This window comes from Kogia breviceps, chromosome 13 (assembly GCF_026419965.1).
Source record: "Kogia breviceps isolate mKogBre1 chromosome 13, mKogBre1 haplotype 1, whole genome shotgun sequence".
In the NCBI taxonomy this organism is placed as follows: Eukaryota; Metazoa; Chordata; class Mammalia; order Artiodactyla; family Physeteridae; genus Kogia; species Kogia breviceps.
The window spans coordinates 39,034,002-39,056,321 of record NC_081322.1 but is presented as its reverse complement, the minus strand read 5'-3'; the positions used below and the strand labels follow the sequence as shown (position 1 = coordinate 39,056,321).

Sequence of the window (22,320 nt, the reverse complement as noted above, 5' to 3'; positions counted from 1 at the left end):
AGAACAAAACATTTTATAAGAATGCATACCAACAAAAAGATACACATTAGAATGATTAGCTAAAGTAGGGGAGGAGGACATGTGGAACTATGTGAGAAGAAGAAAAAAGATAACTTGAAAGAAGAACTTGGAGGGTGGGTACTGGTGCCCCGGCATCTCCCAGTGGAAACTCTTGTGGGTGCACCTCCCCATTCCACCCAGGGGTGTGCTGGTAAATGTGTGACAACTGGCTCTCCAAGAGAAAAATCCATTCTGTTTCACGGTGCTTGCTGATTTCCAAGGTGAAAACCCTCCTACCATGTCTCATCGTAAGCCACCCATATGACTCGAAAGCTGTTTGGGAGATGCTCACATTCTGCTCTATGGAGTCTGCTCGATGGAGTTTCTAATTTCTCAAGATGGTCAGTAAGCTGACTGATAATCCTGGCAGTAACTTTTTTTTTTTAATTTTAATTTTATTGGAGTATAGTTGGTTTAAAATGTGTTAGTTTCAGGTGTACAGCAAAGTGATTGTTATACATATACATATATTCACTCTTTTTTAGATTCTTTTCTAAGTTATCCCAGAATATTCAGTAGAGTTCCCTGTGCTATACAGTAGGTCCTTGTTGGTTCCATCTATCTAATTCTGACAGTAACTTTTTTTTTTTTTTTTTGCGATATGCGGGCCTCTCACTGTTGTGGCCTCTCCCGTTGCGGAGCACAGGCTCCGGACGCGCAGGCCTCGCGGCCATGGCTCACGGGCTTAGTTGCTCCGCGGCATGTGGGATCTTCCCGGACCAGGGCACGAACCCGTGTCTCCTGCATCGGCAGGCGGATTCTCAACCACTGCGCCACCAGGGAAGCCCTGACAGTAACTTTTTGAAAGTGAAAATACATACAACCAAGATAAGGCAGGACTTCCGTACAGTGTCTCTTTACTTGCCTAGTATACATTGCACACCCTTTAAGAAAGTTCATAGAACATACACAACCTCTCCAAAGGAAATCTGTTTTGTTTTTAGTTTCTTGAAAAATGGTAGTTTCTATTCCTCAATCATTATTGACCAAATAAACCATGGCCTAAGAATTTTCCCCCAAATGTCTACTTTTCTCCCCAAAATGCTAAAAAAATAATGAAACTATTGCCTAGCCGTCTATATAATTTTCCATGGAAGATGGTAAATGCTATTTGGCAGAGAAATGCAATTAGCATCACATTGCCCAGGGGAGAGCTATTTCTTTGAAGGGATTAACCATTACTGGTAAAAGGATTGGATAGGCCTCTACGGCAGCAGTCCCCAACTTTTTGGCACCAGGGACCGGTTTCATGGAAGACAAATTTTCCACAGCCAGGGGGTGGGTGTTGGGTTCATGTGGCAATGCGAGCTATGGGGAGCGATGGGAGCAGCAGATGAAGTTTCACTTGTTCGCCCGCCACTCACCTCCTACTGTGCGGCCCAGTTCCTAACAGGCCGCAGACTGGTACCAGTCCACAGCCCAGGCGTTGGGGACCCCTGCTCTACAAAGTCATAACTTTAAATTGTTCATCCTTTAAAAACTGCAAACATACACTAGAAGCATTTTCAGACTTTCCTGGGAAATCCAGACATTTTTTAATTTTTATTATTTTTTTAATTGAAGTATAGTTGATTTACAATATTGTGTTTCAGGTATACAGCAAAGTGATTCAAATATATATATATATATAAATACCCACACATATATATATGTATACTTTTTCAGATTCTTTTCCATTATATAAGATACTGAATGTATTTCCCTGTGCTATGCAGTAAATCCTTGTTTATCTATTTTATGTATAGTAGATTGTATCTGTTAATCCCATACTCCGAATTTGCCCCTCCTCTCCTTTGGTAACCATAAATTTGTTTTCTATGTCTGTGAGTCTGTTTCTGTTTCGTAAATACATTCATTTGTATTATTTTTTAGATTCCACGTATAAGTGATATATGATATTTATCTTTCTCTGACTTCACTTAGTAAGATAATCTCTAGGTCCATCCATGTTGCTGCAAATGGCAATATTTCATTCTTTTTTATGGCTGAATTGTATTCCATTGTATATATATACCACTTCTTTATCCATTCATCTGTCGATGGGCACTTGGGTTGTTGCCATGTCTTGGCTATTGTAAATAGTGCTGCAATAAACATTGGGGTGCATGCATCTTTTCAAATAGAGTTTTCTCTGGATATATGCCCAGGAGTGGGGATTGCTGGATCATATGGCAACTCTATTTTTGGTTTTTTGAGTACGCTCCATACAGTTTTCCATAGTGGCTGCACCAACTTACATTCCCACACTAACAGTGTAGGTGGGTTCCCTTTTCTCCACACCCTCTCCAGAATTTATTGTTTATGGACTTTTTTTTTTAAAGAATATATTTTATTTTTTATTTATTGGCTGCATTGGGTCTTCGTTGCTGTGTGCAGGCTTCCTCTAGTTGCAGCGAGTGGGGGCTACTCTTCATCGCAGTGCACAGGCTTCTCATTGTGGTGACTTCTGTTGTTGCGGAGCACGGGCTCTAGGTGCGTGGGCTTCAGTAGTTGTGGCTCATGGGCTCTGAGCGCAGGCTCAGTAGTTGTGGCGCACGGGCTTAGTTGCTCCGCGGCATGTGGGAATCTTCCCGGACCAGGGCTCGAACCCGTGTGCTCTGCATTGGCAGGAGGATTCTTAACCACTGTGCCACCAGGGAAGCCCTGTTTATGGACTTTTTAATGATGGCCATTCTGACCTGTATGAGGTGGTACCTCACTGTAGTTTTGATTCGCATTTCTATAATAATTAGTGATGTTGAGCATCTTTTCATGTGCCTGTTGGCCATCTGTACATCTCCTTTGGAGAAATGTCTATTTAGGTCTGCTCATTTTTTGATTGCATTGTTTGTTTTTTTTTACTGAGTTGTATGAGCTGTTTGTATATTTTGGAAATTAAGCCCTTGTTGGTCACATCATTTACAAATATTTTCTCCCAGTCTGTAGGTTGTCTTTTCCTTTTTTGTTTATGGTTTCCTTTGTTGTGCACAAGCTTATAAGTTTGGGGACTTCCCGGACTTCCCTGGTGGCACAGTGGTTAAGAATCTGCCTGCCAATGCAGGGGACATGGGTTTGAACCCTGGTCCGGGAAGATTCCACATGCCGCAGAGCAACTGAGCCCATGCGCCACAACTACTGAGCCTGCGCTCTAGAGCCCGCATGCCACAACTACTGAAGCCCGCATGCCACAACTACTGAAGCCCACGTGCCTAGAGCCCATGCTCTGCAACAAGAGAAGCCACCGCAATAAGAAGCCCATGCACCACATCAAAGAGTAGCCCCTACTCGCTGCAACTAGAGAAAGCCTGCGTGCAGCAACAAAGACCCAATGCAGCCAAAGATAAATTAATTAATTTTTTTAAAAGTTTGGGGGCTTCCCTGGTGGTCCAGTGGCTAAGACTCCACACTCCCCATGCAGGGGGCCCGGGTTCGATCCCTGGTCAGGGAAATAGATCCCACATGCCACAACTGAAGATTCCGCATGCTGCAACTAAAGATCCTGCACGCCTCAACAAAGATCCCCCATGCAGCAGCAAAGAGCCAGCACAGCCAAATACATAAATATTTTTTTAAAAAACCCTTATAAGTTTGATTAGGCCCCATTTGTTTATTTTTGCTTTTATTTCTTCTTTTAAAAATAGATTTATTTTATTTATTTATTTATTGGCTACGTTGGTTCTTCCGTGGCTGTGCACGGGCTTTCTCTAGTTGCCAAGGGCTTCTCATTGCAGTGGCTTCTCTTGTTGCGGAGCACAGGCTCCAGGCACACAGGCTTCAGTAGTTGTGGCACATGGGCTTAGTTGCTTCACAGCATGTGGGATCTTCCCGGACCAGGGCTCGAACCTATGTCCCCTGCATTGGCAGGTGGATTCTTAACCACTGCGCTACTAGGGAAGCCCCTGCTTTTATTTCTATAGCCTTGGTAAGCTGACCTAAGAAAACGTTGGTATGACTTACATCAGAGAATGTTTTGCCTATGTTCCCTTCTAGGAGTTTTATGGTGTCATGTCTTATATTTAAGTCTTTAAGCCATTCCGAGTTTACTTTGGTGTATGGTGTGAGGGTGTGTCCTAACTTCATTGATTTACATGCAGCTATCCAACTTTCCCAGCACCACTTGCTGAAGAGACTGTCTTTTCTCCATGGTATATTCTTACCTCTTTTGTTTACGATTGACCATAAGTACGTGCTTATTTCTAGGCTCTCTATTCTGTACACTGATCTATACGTATTTTTGTGCCAGTACCACACTGTTTTGATTACTTTAAGTTTGTAGTACTGTCTGAAGGATTATGCCTTCAGCTTCATTCTTCTTCCTCAGGATTGCTTTTGCAGTTCTACATAAATTTTAGGATTATTTGTCCTAGTTCTGTGAAAAATGTCATGGGTAATTTGATATGGATCGCATTAAATCTGTAGATTGCTTTGGGTAGTATGGCCATTTTAACAATATTAATTTAACAGTATTAATCCTTCCAATCCAAGAACATGGGGTATCTTTTCATTTCCTTGAATCATCTTCAATTTCCTTTACCAATGTTTCATAGTTCTCAGCGTATAAATCTTTAATCTCTTTGGTTATGTTAATTCCTATGTATTTGTGGGGTTTTTTTTTTTTTTTTTGGCTGCATTGGGTCTTCATTGCTGTGCACAGGCTTTCTCTAGTTGCAGCAAGCGGGGGCTACTCTTTGTTGTGGTACGCGGGCTTCTCAATGCGGTGGCCTCTCTTGCTGCAGAGCATGGGCTCTAGGCACACAGGCTTCAGTAGTTGTGGCTCGCGGGCTCTAGAGCGCAGGCTCAGGAGTTATGGCTCACAGGCTTAGCTGCTCTGCAGCATGTGGGATCTTCCCGGACCCGGGTTTGAACCCATGTCCCCTGCGTTGGCAGGCGGATTCTTAACCACTGTGTCACCAGGGAAGCCCCTAGGTATTTGTTTTTTGTTTTTGTTTTTCTTTTGAAGTGATTTTAAATGAGTATTTTTTTTTTTACTTTCTGATATTTCATTTTTAGTGTAAAGAAATGCAACAGGTTTCTGTATATTAGTCTTGTATCCTGCTATCTTGTTGAATTCATTTATCAGTTCTAATAGTTTTTGTGTGAAGTCTCAGGGTATTCTACATAGAGTATCATGTCATCTGCATATAATAACAGTTTTACCTCTTCCCTTCCAATTTGGATATCTTTTTTCTTTTTTGTCTGACTGCTGTGAAAGCCAGACCTATTGAAAAAAAAAAATTCTTGTCACCCCATTAGAGCAGGGCATCTCAGCCTCAGTACCACTGACATTTAAGGTCTGATCATTCTTTGTTGTGGGGACTATCTGTACACTGTAGGATGTTTAGCAGCATCACCTGTCTCTACCCATTTGATGCCCATCCCACCCCCTCAGTTGTGACAGACAAAAATATCTCCAGACATTGCCAAATGTCCCCAAGGGGGTAAAATCATGCCAGGTTGAGAAGCACTGAATTAGAAACATCCAAATCTTTTAATTTTTTCATCATGTTGGTCACATGTTCACTGAGGAGGCCTTGCCAGGACGGCATTATAAAGCAGCTATCATAGAGTAAGCTGCAAGAGTTCCATAAATCTTTATGAATTGCTTTTGTTTCTGCTGTTTCATAAATATGTTCCAAATCCCTTGTGCTGTAGACAACTATGAGAGATCAGTTTTTGCCACGTGGTATGACCAAACTAACATTCTCCACCATCAGACGTCTTTTTGCTTATTTTGATTTTTAAAAACAGAGAAGCCTGTAATGGGTCAAATCCCACCAGCTAAGTTGAGGTACTTAATTACCAATAGAGCTTCCAACAGCCTTTCAAATGGGCCTTCCTGCTTTCTAGCTACTATCAACTGATCTTGCCTCACACAACACATTTTAATTAACTCTCTTGAAGACTCAACTCAACAAGGTAAGGAAATTAGGATCCTGATCCCCCTTCTGACCAGTAAAGAAGCTGAAGCTCAGAGAGGTTAAGGCCAGAATATAACCAAGGTAACCGAACTTGCTAAGGGCAAGACAGAGCCTAAAAACTAGGACCCCTGACATATCACTAGGTCATGCTGCCCCTCACCATATAAGACTTATTTGGCTTTCTATTACTTTCCAAAGAGCAATCAAGAGAAGGAAGGGAGAGAGGGTGGGAGGGAAGGAGAGACAGAAAGGCACAGAGAGGTGAAGAAAATGAGAAAAAGCATCATCATTACTATAATCTCCTAAATTAAAACTCATAATTAACTCATGTTGAAATTAATTATACTATTTTCACTGATGTAAAAGCCTAATTAACAAGTGGTAAAATAGAAAAATTCCTTCTGTTACACTGCACAGTATATATTATTGCTTCCTGAGAGCTTATTTAAGCTTTCAAATAAAAATCAATTTTCCTGAGTCTTCTGAAATCTGAGCCGGTAAGACTTCCAGACTCATGTGACCAAACATCTCACTGCTTTGGGCTACAGAAGTTTCCGTTCTCTATCAGTTAACCTGAATTCTCAAGAATTCCTAGAGGGCAAATAAAAGGACCCAGACATAGTTGGTCTTTATGACACAACACAGTCTAATAAGTCTATTTGAGCCAACTCTTCCAGTGCTAGCACACTGCTCCTGGGAATCTACAAACCAATTTATTTATGCAGATGCCCTTTTCTTAGATGATGTGTATTATGTGTGTGTCCTTTCTATTACTACTCTTTTAGTCCCTTTTATAACACTTTCTTGAGAATTAGAATAATTAGTCTCTGATTCTTTATTCTCTTTACTGATAAAATCTGTGTATTTTCTACTTTCACCTGAAAAGTAAACCATCGCTTAAACCTGGGAGGGTCATCACATTCTTTCTGTAGGTCAATGTAAATATTTTATGCTTTGTGGGCTACATAAGGTCTCTCTCATATGTTCCTTTCTCTTTTTTTAAAACAACTCTTTAAAAATGTAAAAGCCATTCCTAACTTGCATGCCATACAAAAGGCCTCCAGCTGCCTTAGTCTATCAACCCCATGCCCTAAACAATTAATTTTAAATGGGCCCTAACTAGCCCATTTGGAATTACCTGGAACAACTTTACTATCCAGACTTCTGGAGACAAACTGAAGGGAACTAAGGCCAACATGTTAGTAATTCCGAAGGCCAGTGGGGAAAGGGGTCTCCCAGTGCTGCTCCCCTAAGGAGATAAAGGGGCCCTGACTTAGCTTGGTTTTGCCTTAAGAAGCCTGAACCCAGGGAAGCTGGCTGACGGGGATAAAACTGAAATGACACTAAGAACAAGCCAATTTATTTTACACTGCCTCCTGAGGTAGTTAACGTGGGAAACAGCAGGCTGGTCATGAAAACCCTCTCTGGGCTTAGTTCATTCAGCACATGTCTCACTCATGCTCACGAGGTCAAAATGTGAACAAATCAAGCCTGGGAGGGAAATCCAGGCCAAGGGAAGCGTCTATAGGAGCCACGATACGAATGCTGACTTCCACAGAATTGGCTCAGGAGAGTCCACAAATGGTAGGAGAACATTATTTTAATAAAAACGTCCTCTTTTTAACCTGGCCCCTTCCCCCACCACTAGAAAGCAGCTTTATTGCTAAAAAGCAATCCATTTATTTGAGTGTACTTTTTTTAGGCAATTTTAACTTTTTCCACCGCCGTAACACCACTCTGTATTTCTCACTGCTGGTCTTCTCTTCAAAAACTTTTTTCAGGAGAATCCTCATCACTGTCTCTGTTTCTGCTTCTCTATCCTCTCCAATCAGAAGATCCAATGTATCTCCCACTTTCACCTGAAAATTAAAAAGAAAACAGAACCTTCATTACATTTTGGGAAACTCGGCCAATGCAAACATCTCTCCTTTGAGTTTTCACTGGGCAACCACCACCCAGGGCACAGGTGACTCCTCTGTTATGGTCACTTCTCCCTAGTGCTTCCAGGTGAAAGGGCCCCCCTCTCTGGGCAGATGCCTCAGACCCATGTGGCTCAATAGGGGCCAGTGTCCCTCCTTCAGGCTGAGACAACTGGCTGCTTGTGGACAGGGCCTGTGTAGCTTCAGTCTTCATGTCTATTGCATGACTTAAGGAAACACTTGAATGGAAGCATTTATTTTGTAACAGTGGCAAAAGATGAAGCGGGGCACAACCTTAGAGATTATGAGCACAGTAATTACTACATGCACTGAGAAGACAATTTTCAGCGTAACACTTTCACTGATTTCAACACAGTTAAGCTACATAATTGGGGACGGGGCACAGTTTGTTGAAAATCTGTCACAGTGGAACAACGGTCAGCTGCATCTCCAAAAGAAATTGAAGTAAATAAACTGCTTTCCAGCATTGGCTAGCGCCAGTGATACTACATCATCAAGGAGACAGGACTCAACGCACAAGGATGGAATGCCACAGAAGAGAGGGTCAAGTTGGATGCTGACTTGGGTTAAAAGGGCTGAGGTCAAACCCGTTTTTGTCCAGATGGGAGCTTTGGGTTGAGGGAGTGCAGGACATGCCCTGGGGGCAGTCACATCAGTGCTGCCACGGTGCAAACAGCCCATGAGACACCTGGTCCTGGCAGCTCAGGATCCCAGGGAATCTGCCCAGCAACTCAGGAAGGGGCTAAACCGACCCAGATGCCATATGCTTCTACTAGAACACAAGCCAGGATGACCAGAGGCCATCTCAGACCATTCACCACCACTTCAGAGCCAAGGATGGGGGCAGTGGTGAAGAGATGGACAGGAAGACAGGGACAGACCCCCATGTGTGGGCCATGGACTCTAAGTGGGCACAGGTACCCATTTAAAAGCCTACTTGGGGGCTTCTGTTTAGGGAGCATGGTGCCAAATGCTTATGTTTGCCTCATTTTTCAATGAATGCCCTGAGGCAGTCATAACTTCACGCTGTTGGGATATCTGTACCTCACTAGGGCAAGCCACCCACTCAAGGCTTCTGTAGGCCCAATACTAAGTCTACAACCTGGGAATGCACGCCTGCTCACCACGATGTCACACTGGTCAATCCAGGCAGCTGGAAGTAAAACTCACAGGGGCTGATTTTAAACCATTAACTCTCCTCTCTGGGCTGAGAAGCAGAGAGACTCAAACCACAGAGAGGCAGGAAGACTGCTTCTCCTTGTGGGTTTGAAGGCATCATCTGGGCTAGGCAGAGGGGGGAGTGGGGAGTTGGGGGGAGGGGCGGTCAGTCCTCCTGAAGTTCTGCTGGATTCAATTTTTTAAAAAAAATGACCATTTGCCCAAACTGTGTAGACATTTAAAATCAATGTTCAGAAATACAAGGCTTGGGAACTCTGCTTTACCTTTTTCGGCATAACTTTGTCATTAAAATTCATTTTTTAATAAGTAATATACGCACATGATACAATACGTAAAAGGTATAAAAGGATACACAGAGAAAAAGGCAACCCTTCTTATGTATCCTTTCATGGATATACTATGTGTGGTATCTGCCCCTTAAGAGGACAGTGGATCGTTCTGGTGGCTTTCTTCTAGGGCAGAGAATAGGGAAGGAATGTTTCTCCTTTACCCGGTCAATCCCAGGGAGAGGTGAGGTTAGGAAGGCTTCAGTCCCCATATTTGGGCTCCATACACCCTCTATTTAGGTCAACAGTTACCCAGCACCCACAGCACTCTGGGCCCCATCTGGTGTGCAACTCACAGAAAAGCTCTGCTCAGCTGCAGGCAGCCAGGGTTAGAGCTGCAGCATCAGACAGGCGCCTGACCCTTCAGCCAGAAGCCAGGCACAGGCCCCACGGAGCAGGCCACGGAAGGGGAGGTGTTCCTCATTCCCTGCAAAGCCCTGTCCCTTCTACCGTGGGAGACGGCACAGTAGACACAAAGCAAAACTGGCTGGGATTAGGGGCTGTTCCAAGCATCTACATTTCCAATCTCCCCTTAGCTGCAGTTACTATGGCTACCAGGCCTCCTAGTAACAAGGCAGCCGAGTGTTAATGCTGGCCCCTTCCTTTGCTGACCCTCAGGAGAAATCTGGAAGGCAGCCAAGACAACAGAACACCCAAGGCAGAGTGAAGAAGCAGCAATTAAGACTGTAGTTAACAATATCTCAAAGCAGAGGGAGAAAAATAGATTTATGGCATCTGTAAATGAGGCCCTGGCAGAGACACTGTGCACCAAAAACAGATCTTGTCTTTGGAACACTGCGGCTGGTGAGAAGGGGGCTGGGCTACAAGCAGGAAAAAGCAATTAAGGGACAAGAAGGACCTGATCTCCAGGTGCATATCTGGAGTGCTTGATTTCCTACAGCTCACTGAGCAAGGATTGACACCTGCAGTCTGAACCTGTCAGGTCAGGTGCCATCAGAGGGATCTGGGCCTTGTGACTTGGTGGCCAAGACAAGCACTGGGGATCCCCCCTCCTGTCCACTCAGCTGCAAGAACCACTCTGAGTCTGGGGAGCAGAGACTGAAGACAGCCTCAGTGCTCATCCAGGTCCATGGCCAATGGCTCACACCCTCCTGGGTCCCAGGGGTACAGGATGCAGCTCAGGTCCTCCAATCCCAGGAGTGTTTTGAAATATGAAAGAAGCTAGGGCTTCCCTGGTGGCGCAGTGGTTGAGAGTCCGCCTGCCGATGCAGGGGACAAGGGTTCGTTCCCCGGTCCGGGAAGATCCCACATGCCGCAGAGCGGCTTAGGCCCGTGAGCCACGTCCGCTGAGCCTGCACGTCCGGAGCCTGTACTCCGCAACGAGAGGCCACAACGGTGAGAGGCCTGCGTACCGCAAAAAAAAAAAAAAAAAAGAAAGAAGCTAAAATAAAAACAACCTTCAAAAGTATGTCTAACTTCCCTGGAACATTTATTCCCTGGACACTGACTAAGAGTTAGATTATACCTGCCAATGCCTCATAGGTCTGTGTCTTCTAAACTTTTTAAGGGTCTCTGTTATATACTTTTCAAAATTGTTTTGTTAACTTTTACTATCATTATTATATTTTCCAATTACAAAAGTGAAACATATTCGTAAAAAATTCAGAAAATAAAATGCATGAAGAACATATAACCCACAGTGCCCCACTCAAAGATAAATACTAGTAGTATTAATATTTTAATTCTATGTATGTATATATGACTTTTTAACAAAAATACATTTTAAAAGTATATTCATTTATTATAACACTGGATACTAGAAATACAATTTCTTGTTAACACTTGTGAGTGATTCTTTCACTTAACAATAGTATTGATATGGAGCTGTCAGGAAATATGAAACCTTTTTTTTGATGGCTACCCTGCACACAGAGCAGTGTATCCAGCAGGTACTGGGGGTTGGAGGCTACTGCTGAGTGGAACAGAATTGCACATCTGCTCAGGTAACAGCAGGCCAAAGAAACCTCTACATGGATTTAGCCTGATTATGATGATTTCACGGGGGCTAACATTAATGACTTAGAAGTTTAATAGATTTTTGCCAGTTCTGATAGTGACTTGTCTTAAAATTTTTTTAAAAAAGGGGAAGCTTCATCTCAAAGTCATTATGGCTGCAAAGAGCAAGTGATTTGTGTAACTGAAGCTTTGTGACCAGGCCTGAGGGAGACCTTACAGGGGGCAAGACAGACATACACGAGGAGCCACTGATGCCCCAAAGAAGGAGCCCTGGGGGAAACTGGGGGAGCCATTAACTGAGTACTGGAAGAACAGACAGAATTATCTGGCTGTCATAATATCTCACCGTGGACTTCCCTGGTGGCACAGTGGTTAAGAATCCGCCTGCCAATGCAGGGGACACGGGTTCGAGCCCTGGTCCAGGAAGATCCCACATGCCGCAGCGCAACTAAGCCCGTGCGCCACAACTACTGAGCCCACGTGCTACAGCTACTGACGCCTGCACACCTAAAGCCCGTGCTCCGCAACAAGAGAAGCCCACACAATGAGAAGCCCGCGCACCGCAACGAAGAGCAGCCCCCGTTCACTGCAACTAGAGAAAGCCTGCGCACAGCAGTGAAGACCCAACACAGCCCCCCCAAAAAAACAACAAAAAAAAGGTCACCGTTCTGCTTTTCTTCCATAATTTTTCCCCGTTCAGCCTGAGTTCACCTTTGTAGAATGCATCTTCCACTTTGCTAAAAAAAGGAAAAAAAAAAATCAAAGTGCTTGAAAATAGAAATTTATTCAAAACAATTATATAATTTTGAGAAAAGTACCAGCTGTTTGTAAAGCTTCTCCTGACAGTGACTGGCCTCTCCACAAAATCTCCGTTCTGGGTGCTGGGAAAGTGAAAGTCAACTGCTTCCATATATATCTCAACAGGGAGACCAAAGGTCACTGCCGAGTAGATGCCGGCTGCTGCAAAGACCTGCTAGCGCTAGCAGGCAGGTAACCAGCGCCCTGCTGGGGCTTCCAAGTGGGCTGGAACCTGCATCTAGGGCATTCAGGATGGGCCCGGTGCTCTCCATGTGACTCTCCCTACAGCAGTCACCTTAGAGGTGGTAGCGCCTGTGATTCACGAAAGCCAAAATGAGGGGGCACTCCCTTCCCTTCACATGCTGTGAGAAAAACCTGGCACCACGTGTATGGTGAGGCTATTGAGAAACCCTCTGCTAATCTGCACTGAGGATGGGGAAATTCCAATCCAGCAGCTGCTGATCTCTCTGAATTTGATCACTGGGGCAACCAGACCAGGGCAGGATACAGATGAAAACGAGTGCCCTTTCGTTTTAGTGCTCTGACTCCAAGCGACTGACATCTGGGCTTCTCCTAGTAAGAACAGCGGCCATTACTACTGTGAGAGAGGGAGAGGCCCCTCATGAGTCTGCCAGATTTTAGAGAACATTCAAGTCCTGATCAGGATGCCTGTGGATTCAGCGTTAAAAACTGAACTATGCCTTTAAATCAGGACATAAAGATACAAATCACACAAGGGCATCTTTCTTATTATTCATACCACAATTCTTATCTTGCATGCAGTATGCACACAATGATTGCTAAAGGAATGAATGAACAATGAGGATCACTATTCTCACGTAATTAGTCTAGTAGAGAAGGAATGAGAATATTAAAGAAATCTTGAAAGTTACACTTAGTATCTCTATGCACTATATATGAACACACATAGTATTTTCATCATCATAGCTAACGTACCGAGTACCCACTATGTGCCACACACTGTTATAAATGCTTTAGGTAGACAGACTCATTTAATCCTAGCCACCACCTTCTAAAGCTGGTTCTATTACCCCCGTTTTACAGATGAGGAAACTGCACAGAGATTTTAAGTAACGTGTCCAAGGTCACACACAACCCGGGATTGAAACCCCAGTAGTCTGGCTACAAAGCCTGCAGTCTTAACCACCATGTTTTACTGCTTATGTTGATTCTAAGAGGTACCTTCTCACTGTAGCATTTGTGAAACCCAGGTGCATGCTATGCTTGCTATATACATCTAACATGGTGATTCCTTCTTTCCTCAAAAAGCTGTTTTTACATCAATGGTTCATCTTACAGTTGATTGTGTCTTAGAATCAAGGAAATATGCCATGTGGGACTTGCAGGCAGTCACTTGACTTCTTTGGGAATTAGTTTTCTCATCTATAGAATGAAATAATTGGAACAGGTTACCTATAAGATCCTTTCACATCTATGGTTACTCTTCACCATAATATGAGCCATGTAATTGGTAATGCTGCTTTAAAACAACCAACAAGAAGACAAGCGATTTTGTATTAAAACGCACATACTTACTTTCTTCCGATATCTAGGCCCGTCTTCAGGATAACATCATATCGGAGAGACTGCACTACTTTGTCCAGGTCTTTATAGTCTTTGACCACACTGGGGTCATCCTCTGGCTCCTCTTCCTGCTCAATCATCTCATTATGCTCACTCTCTTCATCAGAGTCCCCTTCATCTTCCACTTTTTGCAGAGTCTTTTTAGTGGATTTTTTAGAGCTTACATTACTTTTGAGTCTTATGGAAAATGGGAAAATATATTCTTGAGATATTAAAAGCCCTGAGAGTCTCAGTGAGAAAATGTTATGGAAAAATGTTTTACAATTTGAAGCATTTAACTTGGTACTAGACAAATATAAGTATCGATTCCAGGAAGCACAGTGTTTATGTGAAGGTGTCCCTCGTAGCGTTCTGCAGAGCCCAATCCAGGCATCTGGCTTTCTTAAAACGCTGCTGGGCAATCTGACACTAGTCATAGCCATGGTTCATACGGCCTGAAACAGACAATAATTCAGTTTTACTTCCCAAGTGTGGTATCCTGGCATTCTTACAATATACAAACCATACACACCATGAACACTTTACATCTAGTACTGTACTTATGCTTCCTCCTACAAAAGGCCATGTTGGTCCACATGTACCAAGGGCCATGCACATTGTACTAGGTGAGTCTTCCGGCTGTAATTAACGTGCTGACCTCACAGGGTGGTCATGAAGGTTGAATTAGATACTAATACGTGTGAAAACACTGGTTCTACTCTTCTCACTCCCCCAAATTAGCTTGGGTACTGATTGCTACTGAAAAATATTAACAATAGTTCTCAATGATTATTTTTCTTTTTTTTTTTGGTCGTGCCATGCAGCTTGCAGGGATCTCAGTTCCCCCACCAGGGATTAAACCCAGGCCACGGCAGAAATCCTAACCACTAGGCCACCAGGGAACTCCCTCAATGATTTTTTTGAAAAGGAAAATCTCAGGATGAGAAAGACTATTTACTGACGTACATTACATCCTCTTACAATATTGACTTTGCAAAAGATACCAGATCATGACTTCATGAAAGCCAGTGAGTCTCTAAACTTTATTTCAATCTCCAACTCCAGCAAATCAGAGCTAGGAATGAGCAAACTGTACAGATCTGCATTTCACCTCCATTCACATCTTCTTCCCACTGTTTAACAGAGGCAGTAGCTAGCAGAGAAAGAAGGGGCCTGGAGACCCACAAACTAGGTAATTGTTTCCTGAGGCAGAGGTGCTGACATGCCACATGTCCTGTGTGCTCCACTGGGAGGACTCTTGGAAGACTGTACCTGGTTTCCTCCAGACTTTGCCCCATGCATCTTCTACCTTGCATGTTGTATCCTTTTGCTGTAGTAAATCAGACCCATGACCCACAACTGAGTCCTGTTGAGTCTTCCTAGTGAAATCAATGAACCTAGGGGTAGTCTTGGGAACCCTGACAAAATGTCCAACTGCCTATTCGACATTTCCATTTGGGTGCATAACAGGCACCTCAAACTTAATTGGCCCGGAAACAAACTCCTGATATATCTCTAACCCCAAATCTGCTCTACCTGCGGCCTTCCCCATCTCAGTTAATGGTAACTCCACCCTTCTAGTTCCTAAGAACAAAAGCTTCCAGTCACTCTCGACTCTTCTCTTTCCACCATACTCAGATCCATAATGTCAGGAAATCATGTGGCTTATCTCCAAAACATGTCCAGTATCCCATGACTTCTCACCATTCCCACTGTTACCACAGATTCAGGCCACCATCTATCACCAGGATTACTACAAAGGCTCCATTACAGTTCTCCATAGAGCAGTCAGAGTGAGCCTTTAAAAAGTAATTTATATCAATCATGTCACTCCTTCCCTCACAACCCTACAAAAGCAGAGAAAAACAAAATCCCTCCCTTGGCCTATAGTCCCTGTGTGATCTGGCCCCTCCATTTCCACTCTGACCTCGTCTCCTGCCTCTCACCCATGTTCACTCAGCTCCTTCCTGAAGATCCTCATACACAACAGGCACACCTCTGGGTAGACTCCTTTGTACCAGCTGCCCAGAACACTCTTAGCCCACATACCTGCATGGACAAATCATCTTCACCTCAATGAGGTCTACTCATTCCAACTGCATTTAACAGGTATCTTGTCCAAATCTCTCCTTGCCCCGTTCCACTTTCTTTCGCAATAGCACTTATCTGCTATGTTATGTAATTTACTGCTCAATTCCAAGTGCCCAGAATGGTGCCTGACACATGGTAAGTGCTTAATTAAATGCTGTGAAAGTAGGTCAAAAGAACCGGTGCATTAGAATGAAGAACAATGATGGGGCTGGGTTGAAGGGTAAGAGGCAAGATATCCAAGGGCCTTCCCTATCAAAGCTTGGATTTATCCAGAACGCATGAGAGCTATAGCAAGACCTTAAGTAGGGAAGAGATCTGATAGGAGTGCTTTTTAAAAGATTTCTTTGACGACAGCGTGGAGGTAAGGGGAGCATCACGAGAGGAAGCCTCAAGGAGGTTTTGAGTGAAATCTTCAGGAGAGAGATAAAATCGGTGAACTAACCGAAGACTGTAAGAAAAGCAACGACTGGAATGTGGAGGCAACGCTGTCCTTGACCTGAGGGACATCTGGAATCCCTCCATGCTCCTAGGCCTGTTAACTACGCCGTATGGAAAACCTGATTTAACTGCTTTTAGTTCAACTGCAAGCAAAAATCTTCCCTTCTCTTGGAGACCTCAGAGGCTGACCAAGTGCTAAGACAAGGTCATGTTCCCCTCGCTCCCTCCCTACCCCCGTCGGGCCGCGCACCTTCCCGGGTCCTCAAGGTCAAGGGAAACTGGACACCAGCGTCCTCAAGCTCGCGGTCTGCCTCTGCAGCCAACAGGAACGGCCGGGCCCAGGGGAAGACGGCCTCGGCCCGCCGGGTTCGCAAGGTCCCTAAGAGCCTCCGGATCCACGGGGCGTCCCGAGCTGGCCCGGCTGGGGCAGGACGCCAGAGACCCACGCGGAGACCTGGCAGGAGCGCGGGAGGGGGACTGGAGCTCGCCCTACCCGTATTTCCCATGTGCTTGCTGTAAAGCAACAGAAGCGGGAGCGGAAAGGGGACACCGCACGCCGGGTAGGGGCGCAGTTACCTGTAAGTCACCGCCGGTCACCCCTCCCCGCCCCCCCAACGCACGGCTTCACGGAGGGCCGGACTCCACACCCCGCCCTGCCCTTGCCCCTCCCCTTCCGCCGGCGCCGGCGCGGTGAGAGCAGGCTGGGCGGTACGCACTGGCACGGCGACGATGGCAGCGGCACAGCGACCCCTGCTGGAAGCCGCACCTCGGAGGACTGTGCTGGGAGGGCTGCTGAGAGAGGACAGGGCCAGCTCTGAGCTGAGCGGGAAGCCCACGCTGAGTGACTGATTCCACATTGCTGAAGAAAGCTTTTCTTTTTAATTAGTTAAGTAGGACTTCCCTAGTGGCACAGTGCTTAAGAATCTGCCTGCCAGTGCAGGGAATAAGGGTTTGATGCCTGCTTGGGGAAGATCCCACAAGCCGCAAAACAACTAAGCCTGTGTGCCACAGCTACTGAGCCCGCGCACCTGTGGAGCCTGTGCTCCACAAGAGAAGCCACCACAATGAGAAGCCCGCGCACTGCAACTGAGTAGCCCCTGCTCGCCACAGCTAGGGAAAGCCTGCAGGCAGCAACAGAAGACCCAATGCAGCCAAAAATAAAATAAATAAATAATTAAGTAATTTATTTTTCATTGAAGTATAGTTGATGTATAATATTATATAAATTACAGGTGTACAATATAGTGAGTCACAATTTTTAAAGGTTATACTCCATATTTGCTATATTCTCCATATTGTATAATATATCCTTGTAGCTTATTTTATACCTAATAGTTTGTGCCTCGTAATCCCCTGTCTCTATATTGACCCTTCTTCTTTCCTCTCCCCACTCGTAGCAGCTAGTTTGTTCTCTACATCTGTGAGTCAGCTTCTTTTTTGTTATATTCACTAGCTGGTGTGTTTTTTACATTCCACATGTAAATGATATTATACAATATTTGTCTTTCTCTGTCAGACTTATTTCACTTAGAATAATGCCCTCCAAGTCCATCCTCCAAGTTGGACACTTAGGTTGCTTCCCTATCTTGACAACTGTGAATACTGTTGCTATGAACATTGGGGTACACGTTATCTTTTCAAATTAGTGTTTTTGCATTTTTTTCGGAAATATGCCCAGGAGTAAAATTGCAGGGTCATATGGTAGTTCTATTTTTAGTTTTTTGAGAAACCTCCATACAGTTTTCCACAGTGGCTGCATCAATTTACATTCCCACCAACAGTGTACAAGTGTTCCCTTTTCTCCAGTCCTTGCTGACATTTGTTATTTGTGTTCTATATGATGATAGTCATTCTGACAGGTCTGAGGTAATATCTCATTGTGGTTTTTTTTTTTTAATAAATTTTATTTATTTATTTATTTATTTTTGGTTGCATTGGGTCTTCGTTTCTGTGCATGGGCTTTCTCCAGTTGCAGCGAGTGGGGCCCACTCTTCATTGCGGTGCGTGGGCCTCTCACTGTCGCCGCCTCTACCGTTGAGCACAGGCTCCAGACGCACAGGCTCAGTAGTTGTGGCTCACGGGCCCAGCTGCTCCGCGGCATGTGGGATCCTCCCGGACTGGGGCACGAACCCACGTCCCCTGCACTGGCAGGAGGACTCTTAACCACTGTGCCACCAGGGAAGCCCTTTTTTTAAACATCTTTATTGGATTATAATTGCTTTACAGTGATGTGTTAGTTTCTGCTTTATAACAAAGTGAATCAGCTATACATATACATATATACTCATATCTCCTCCCTCTTGTGTCTCTCATTGTGATTTTAATTTGCATATCTCTGATGATTCATGATGTCCAGTATCTTTTCATGTGTCTGTTGGCCATATTCATTTCCTCTTTGGAAAAATGTCTGTTCAGTTCTTCTGCCCATTCTTAACAGCTATCTTTTTATTTTACTAAATTTTTTATTTTATTTATTTTTATTTTTGGCTGCTTTGGGTCTTCGTTGCTGTGTGCAGGCTTCCTCTAGTTGTGGCGAACAGGGGCTACACTTTGTTGCGGTGCGTGGGCTTCTCATTGCAGTGGCTTCTCTTTGTTGTGGAGCATGGGCTCTAGGCACGCGGGCTTCAGTACTTGTGGCACTCGGGCTCTGTAGTTGTGCCTTGTGGGCTCTAGAGCACAGGCTCAGTAGTTGTGGCGCATGGGCTTAGTTGCTCCGCAGCATGTGGGATCCTCCCGGACCAGGGCTTGAATCTGTGTCCCCTGCATTGGCAGGCAGATTCTTAATCATTGTGCCACCAGGGAAGTCCCTGCCCATTTTTAATTGGGTTTTTTTTTTGCTGTCGAGTTGATTGAGCTGTTTATACATGTTGTATAGTAACCCCTTATCAGTCATATCATTTCAATTTTTTTCTCCCATTCAATAGGTTGTCTTTTCATTTTCTCCATGGCATCCTTTGCTGTACAAAAGCTTTTCAGTTTAATTAGGCCCCATTTGTTTATTTTTGCTTTTAATTTCCTTTGTTTTGGAAGAAGGATCCAAAATAATACTGCTGTGATTTATGTCAAAGAATGTTCTGCCTATGTTTTCCTCTAGGTCTTTTATGGTATCTGGTCTTACATTTAGGTCTTTAATCCATTTTGAATGTATATTTGTGTATGGTGTTAGAAAATGTTCTAATTTCATACTTTTACATGTAGCTATCCAGTTTTCCCAGCACCACTTATTGAAGAGACTCTCTTTTCTCTACTGTATATTCTTGCCTGCTTTGTCGTAGATTAACTGACCATTATTAGTTCATGGGTTTGTTTCTGGGAAGAGAACTCATTTTAATGCTGTGGGTCTTGGATTTTTCTGGGATCACCAACCCCTTTGAACATATTTGAGAGTTATAGACTGTTGTCTCCAGAAAAATGCACACACACCCCCCCCAGAATTTATAACCTGCTTGGTTGCATTTGTGCAATAAGCAACGGCAGTGACAAATTGTATGAAGTGCTGAAGTGACAGAACTTCATATATTGTATCAGTTTAGCATATACTGTTGACACTTTACACAGGTGATATACAGTTGCATTTAATAGTTTAAGTCATTTGTAAATGACTACAAATATATTGTTAAATCTGCCAAGAATAGGAGTTAATCATTATTATTATAAACTGACAAGATTGCTGTATGGTTATAGGTGATTATGGAAGGAGATAAAAGAATACAGTGCTATTGGATTATGTAAAATCAACTTAGTCACTGGCCTTTAAAAAAAATAAACATTTCATTAGATGAATCAAGTTGATTTTTAACTTTAAAATGCTAATTAATATAAAAAACTGCTGTGAAATTAAGAAGTGGTATGTGTGTATCCACATATTTGTGATTTTAAATTTTTTTCACAGAAACCTTCCCCTGCTGTAGGGATTGTAGGGATTGTAGTTCTAACTGGTTTAGACCACCTACTGGACTAAATTTTTACTCCATCAACAGGGCTGCTGCACTGGGTCAGACCAAAAGACACTGAGAATTGAAATCAGAGTTGAGCCTTCAAGTCTGGGCTCCAGCTTTTATTTTATTTTATTTTATTTTTTATTTTTTAATTTTAATTTTTTTTGCAGTATATGGGCCTCTCACTGCCGCGGCCTCTCCCATTGCGGAGCGCAGGCCCAGTGGCCATGGCTCACGGGCCCAGCCGCTCCGTGGCACGTGGGATCCTCCCGGACCTGGGGCAGGAACCCGCGTCCCCTGCATCGGTAGGCGGACTCCCAACCACTCCGCCACCAGGGAAGCCCCCAGCTTTTATTTTTATTTATTTATTTAAATGAAGTTCTTTTAAAAAAAAAATCATTTTATTTTTGGCTGCGTTGGGTCGTCGTTGTTGCACACGAGCTTTCTCAAGTTGTGGCGAGCGGGGGCTACTCTTCCTTGCGGTGCGCAGGCTTCTCATTGAGGTGGCTTCTCTTGTTGCAGAGCACGGGCTCTAGGTGCACGGGCTTCAGTGGTTGTGGTTCGCAGGCTAAGTAGCTGTGGCTTGCGGGCTCTAGAGCACAGACTCAGTAGCTGTGGCACACGGGCTTAGTTGCTCTGCAGCATGTGGGATCTTCCCAGACCAGGCTTCGAACCTGTGTCCCCTTCATTAGACAGGGGGATTCTTAACCACTCCACCACCAGGGACGTCCCTGGGCTCCAGCTTTTAATTTAGCTCAAATATTTAATTTTACATAAAGTGATGAGTAAATCAGAGCACTTTTAGTTGGGGCCTGTAGGTGACTTTTAAGTTATATTTTAATGCAGGAGGAGCAGCCTTTCCATACTCTCAACATTGTTATAGGCTTTATTTTCTTTTATTTTCTCTTAAAATTTACTACTTATTTATTTGTTTGCTTGTTTAAATGAGGAAAAATTACCTGGAGAAGAAAGTTCTTTCCACTGCCTCACTTATCACAAACCTCAAGGTTAGCTAATCACCAAAGAAAGATATTTTAAGCTGGTCAGTTCCAAAGCCCCCTCCCTCCACTCTGAGCCCCACCCTCTCTCACCTTCTCAAGGACTTTACACTTTAGAGTCTCCTCCTTCCTGAATCTTTCTCACTCTTCCATATCATTCCTGCCAGCACACAAACACAACATGTTAATGAGTTCTGTTTATGTCATATATAGCTACGATACATGAGAGATTTAAAATTTAAAAAATTTAATAGAAATAGTGTTGTGATACTTTTTTCAGTCCACTTTATTTTTGAGATTCTTTCCATGTTTATACATATATTTTGGCTCTTTATACAATTCATATATAAATTATTCCCAGTTGTTTCCTTCCTAAAGAACAGTTGTTTCCGTCCTAAAGTTTCTTTCAAACATTGCAGCAATTTACTTATGGAGGTATCGTCCTTTGAAAGTTTCTCTAGGGTGTTTACTTAGGATAGGAATCTCTGGGGACTTCCCTGGTGGTCCAGTGGGTAAGAGTTTGAGCTCCCGATGTAGGGAGCCTGGGTTCGATTCCTGGTTGGGAAACTAGGTCCCGCATGCATGCTGCAACTAAGATCCCATGTGCCGCAGCTAAGACCTGGTGCAGCCAAAATAAATAAATAAATAAATATTTTTAAAAAGAAAAAAAGAATAGGAATCTCTGGGTCCAAAAGTAATTATATTTTCTTCAATCTTACTACAAAATGGCCTAATTTTACTAATTTACATTTGCACAAGCTCATGAACATCATATTTTTCCCCATTCTTCATTTATTTATTTATTTATTCATTTATTCATTCATCCATTTATTTTTGGCTGTGTTGGGTCTTCGTTGCTGTGTACGGGCTTTCTCTAGTTGCGGCGAGCAGGGGCTACTCTGTTATGGTGCGTGGGCTTCTCATTGCGGTGGCTTCTCTTGCTGTGGAGCACAGGCTCTAGGCTTGTGGGCTCCAGTAGCTGTGCCACATGGGCTCAGTAGTTGTGGTGCACGGCCTTAGTTGCTCTGCAGCATGTGGTATCTTCCCAGACCAGGGCTCGAACCCATGTCCCCTGCATTGGCAGGTGGATTCTT

At 43.8% G+C, this 22,320-nt stretch overlaps 1 protein-coding gene across 3 annotated transcripts; it reads right to left on the bottom strand.

The window, feature by feature from the left end:
- Positions 1-7,295: 7,295 nt before the first annotated feature.
- Positions 7,296-16,988, bottom strand: MTRES1 (mitochondrial transcription rescue factor 1). 3 transcript variants are annotated; one of them, XM_067011552.1, is made up of 5 exons: positions 16,867-16,935; positions 15,811-16,006; positions 13,735-14,216; positions 12,044-12,116; positions 7,296-7,816 (listed from the first exon to the last, which is right to left on the bottom strand). In XM_067011552.1, the coding sequence occupies exons 3-5, from the start codon at positions 14,202-14,204 to the stop codon at positions 7,637-7,639; spliced, it is 723 nt and encodes a 240-aa protein (XP_066867653.1). In that variant the 5' UTR covers positions 14,205-14,216; positions 15,811-16,006; positions 16,867-16,935; the 3' UTR covers positions 7,296-7,636. The 3 variants fall into 3 exon arrangements, with proteins under 3 accessions (XP_066867653.1, XP_058939841.1, XP_058939838.2); XM_059083858.2 differs by lacking the exon at positions 15,811-16,006 and having other exon boundaries at positions 16,541-16,988; XM_059083855.2 differs by lacking the exon at positions 15,811-16,006 and having other exon boundaries at positions 16,867-16,956.
- Positions 16,989-22,320: the final 5,332 nt, after the last annotated feature.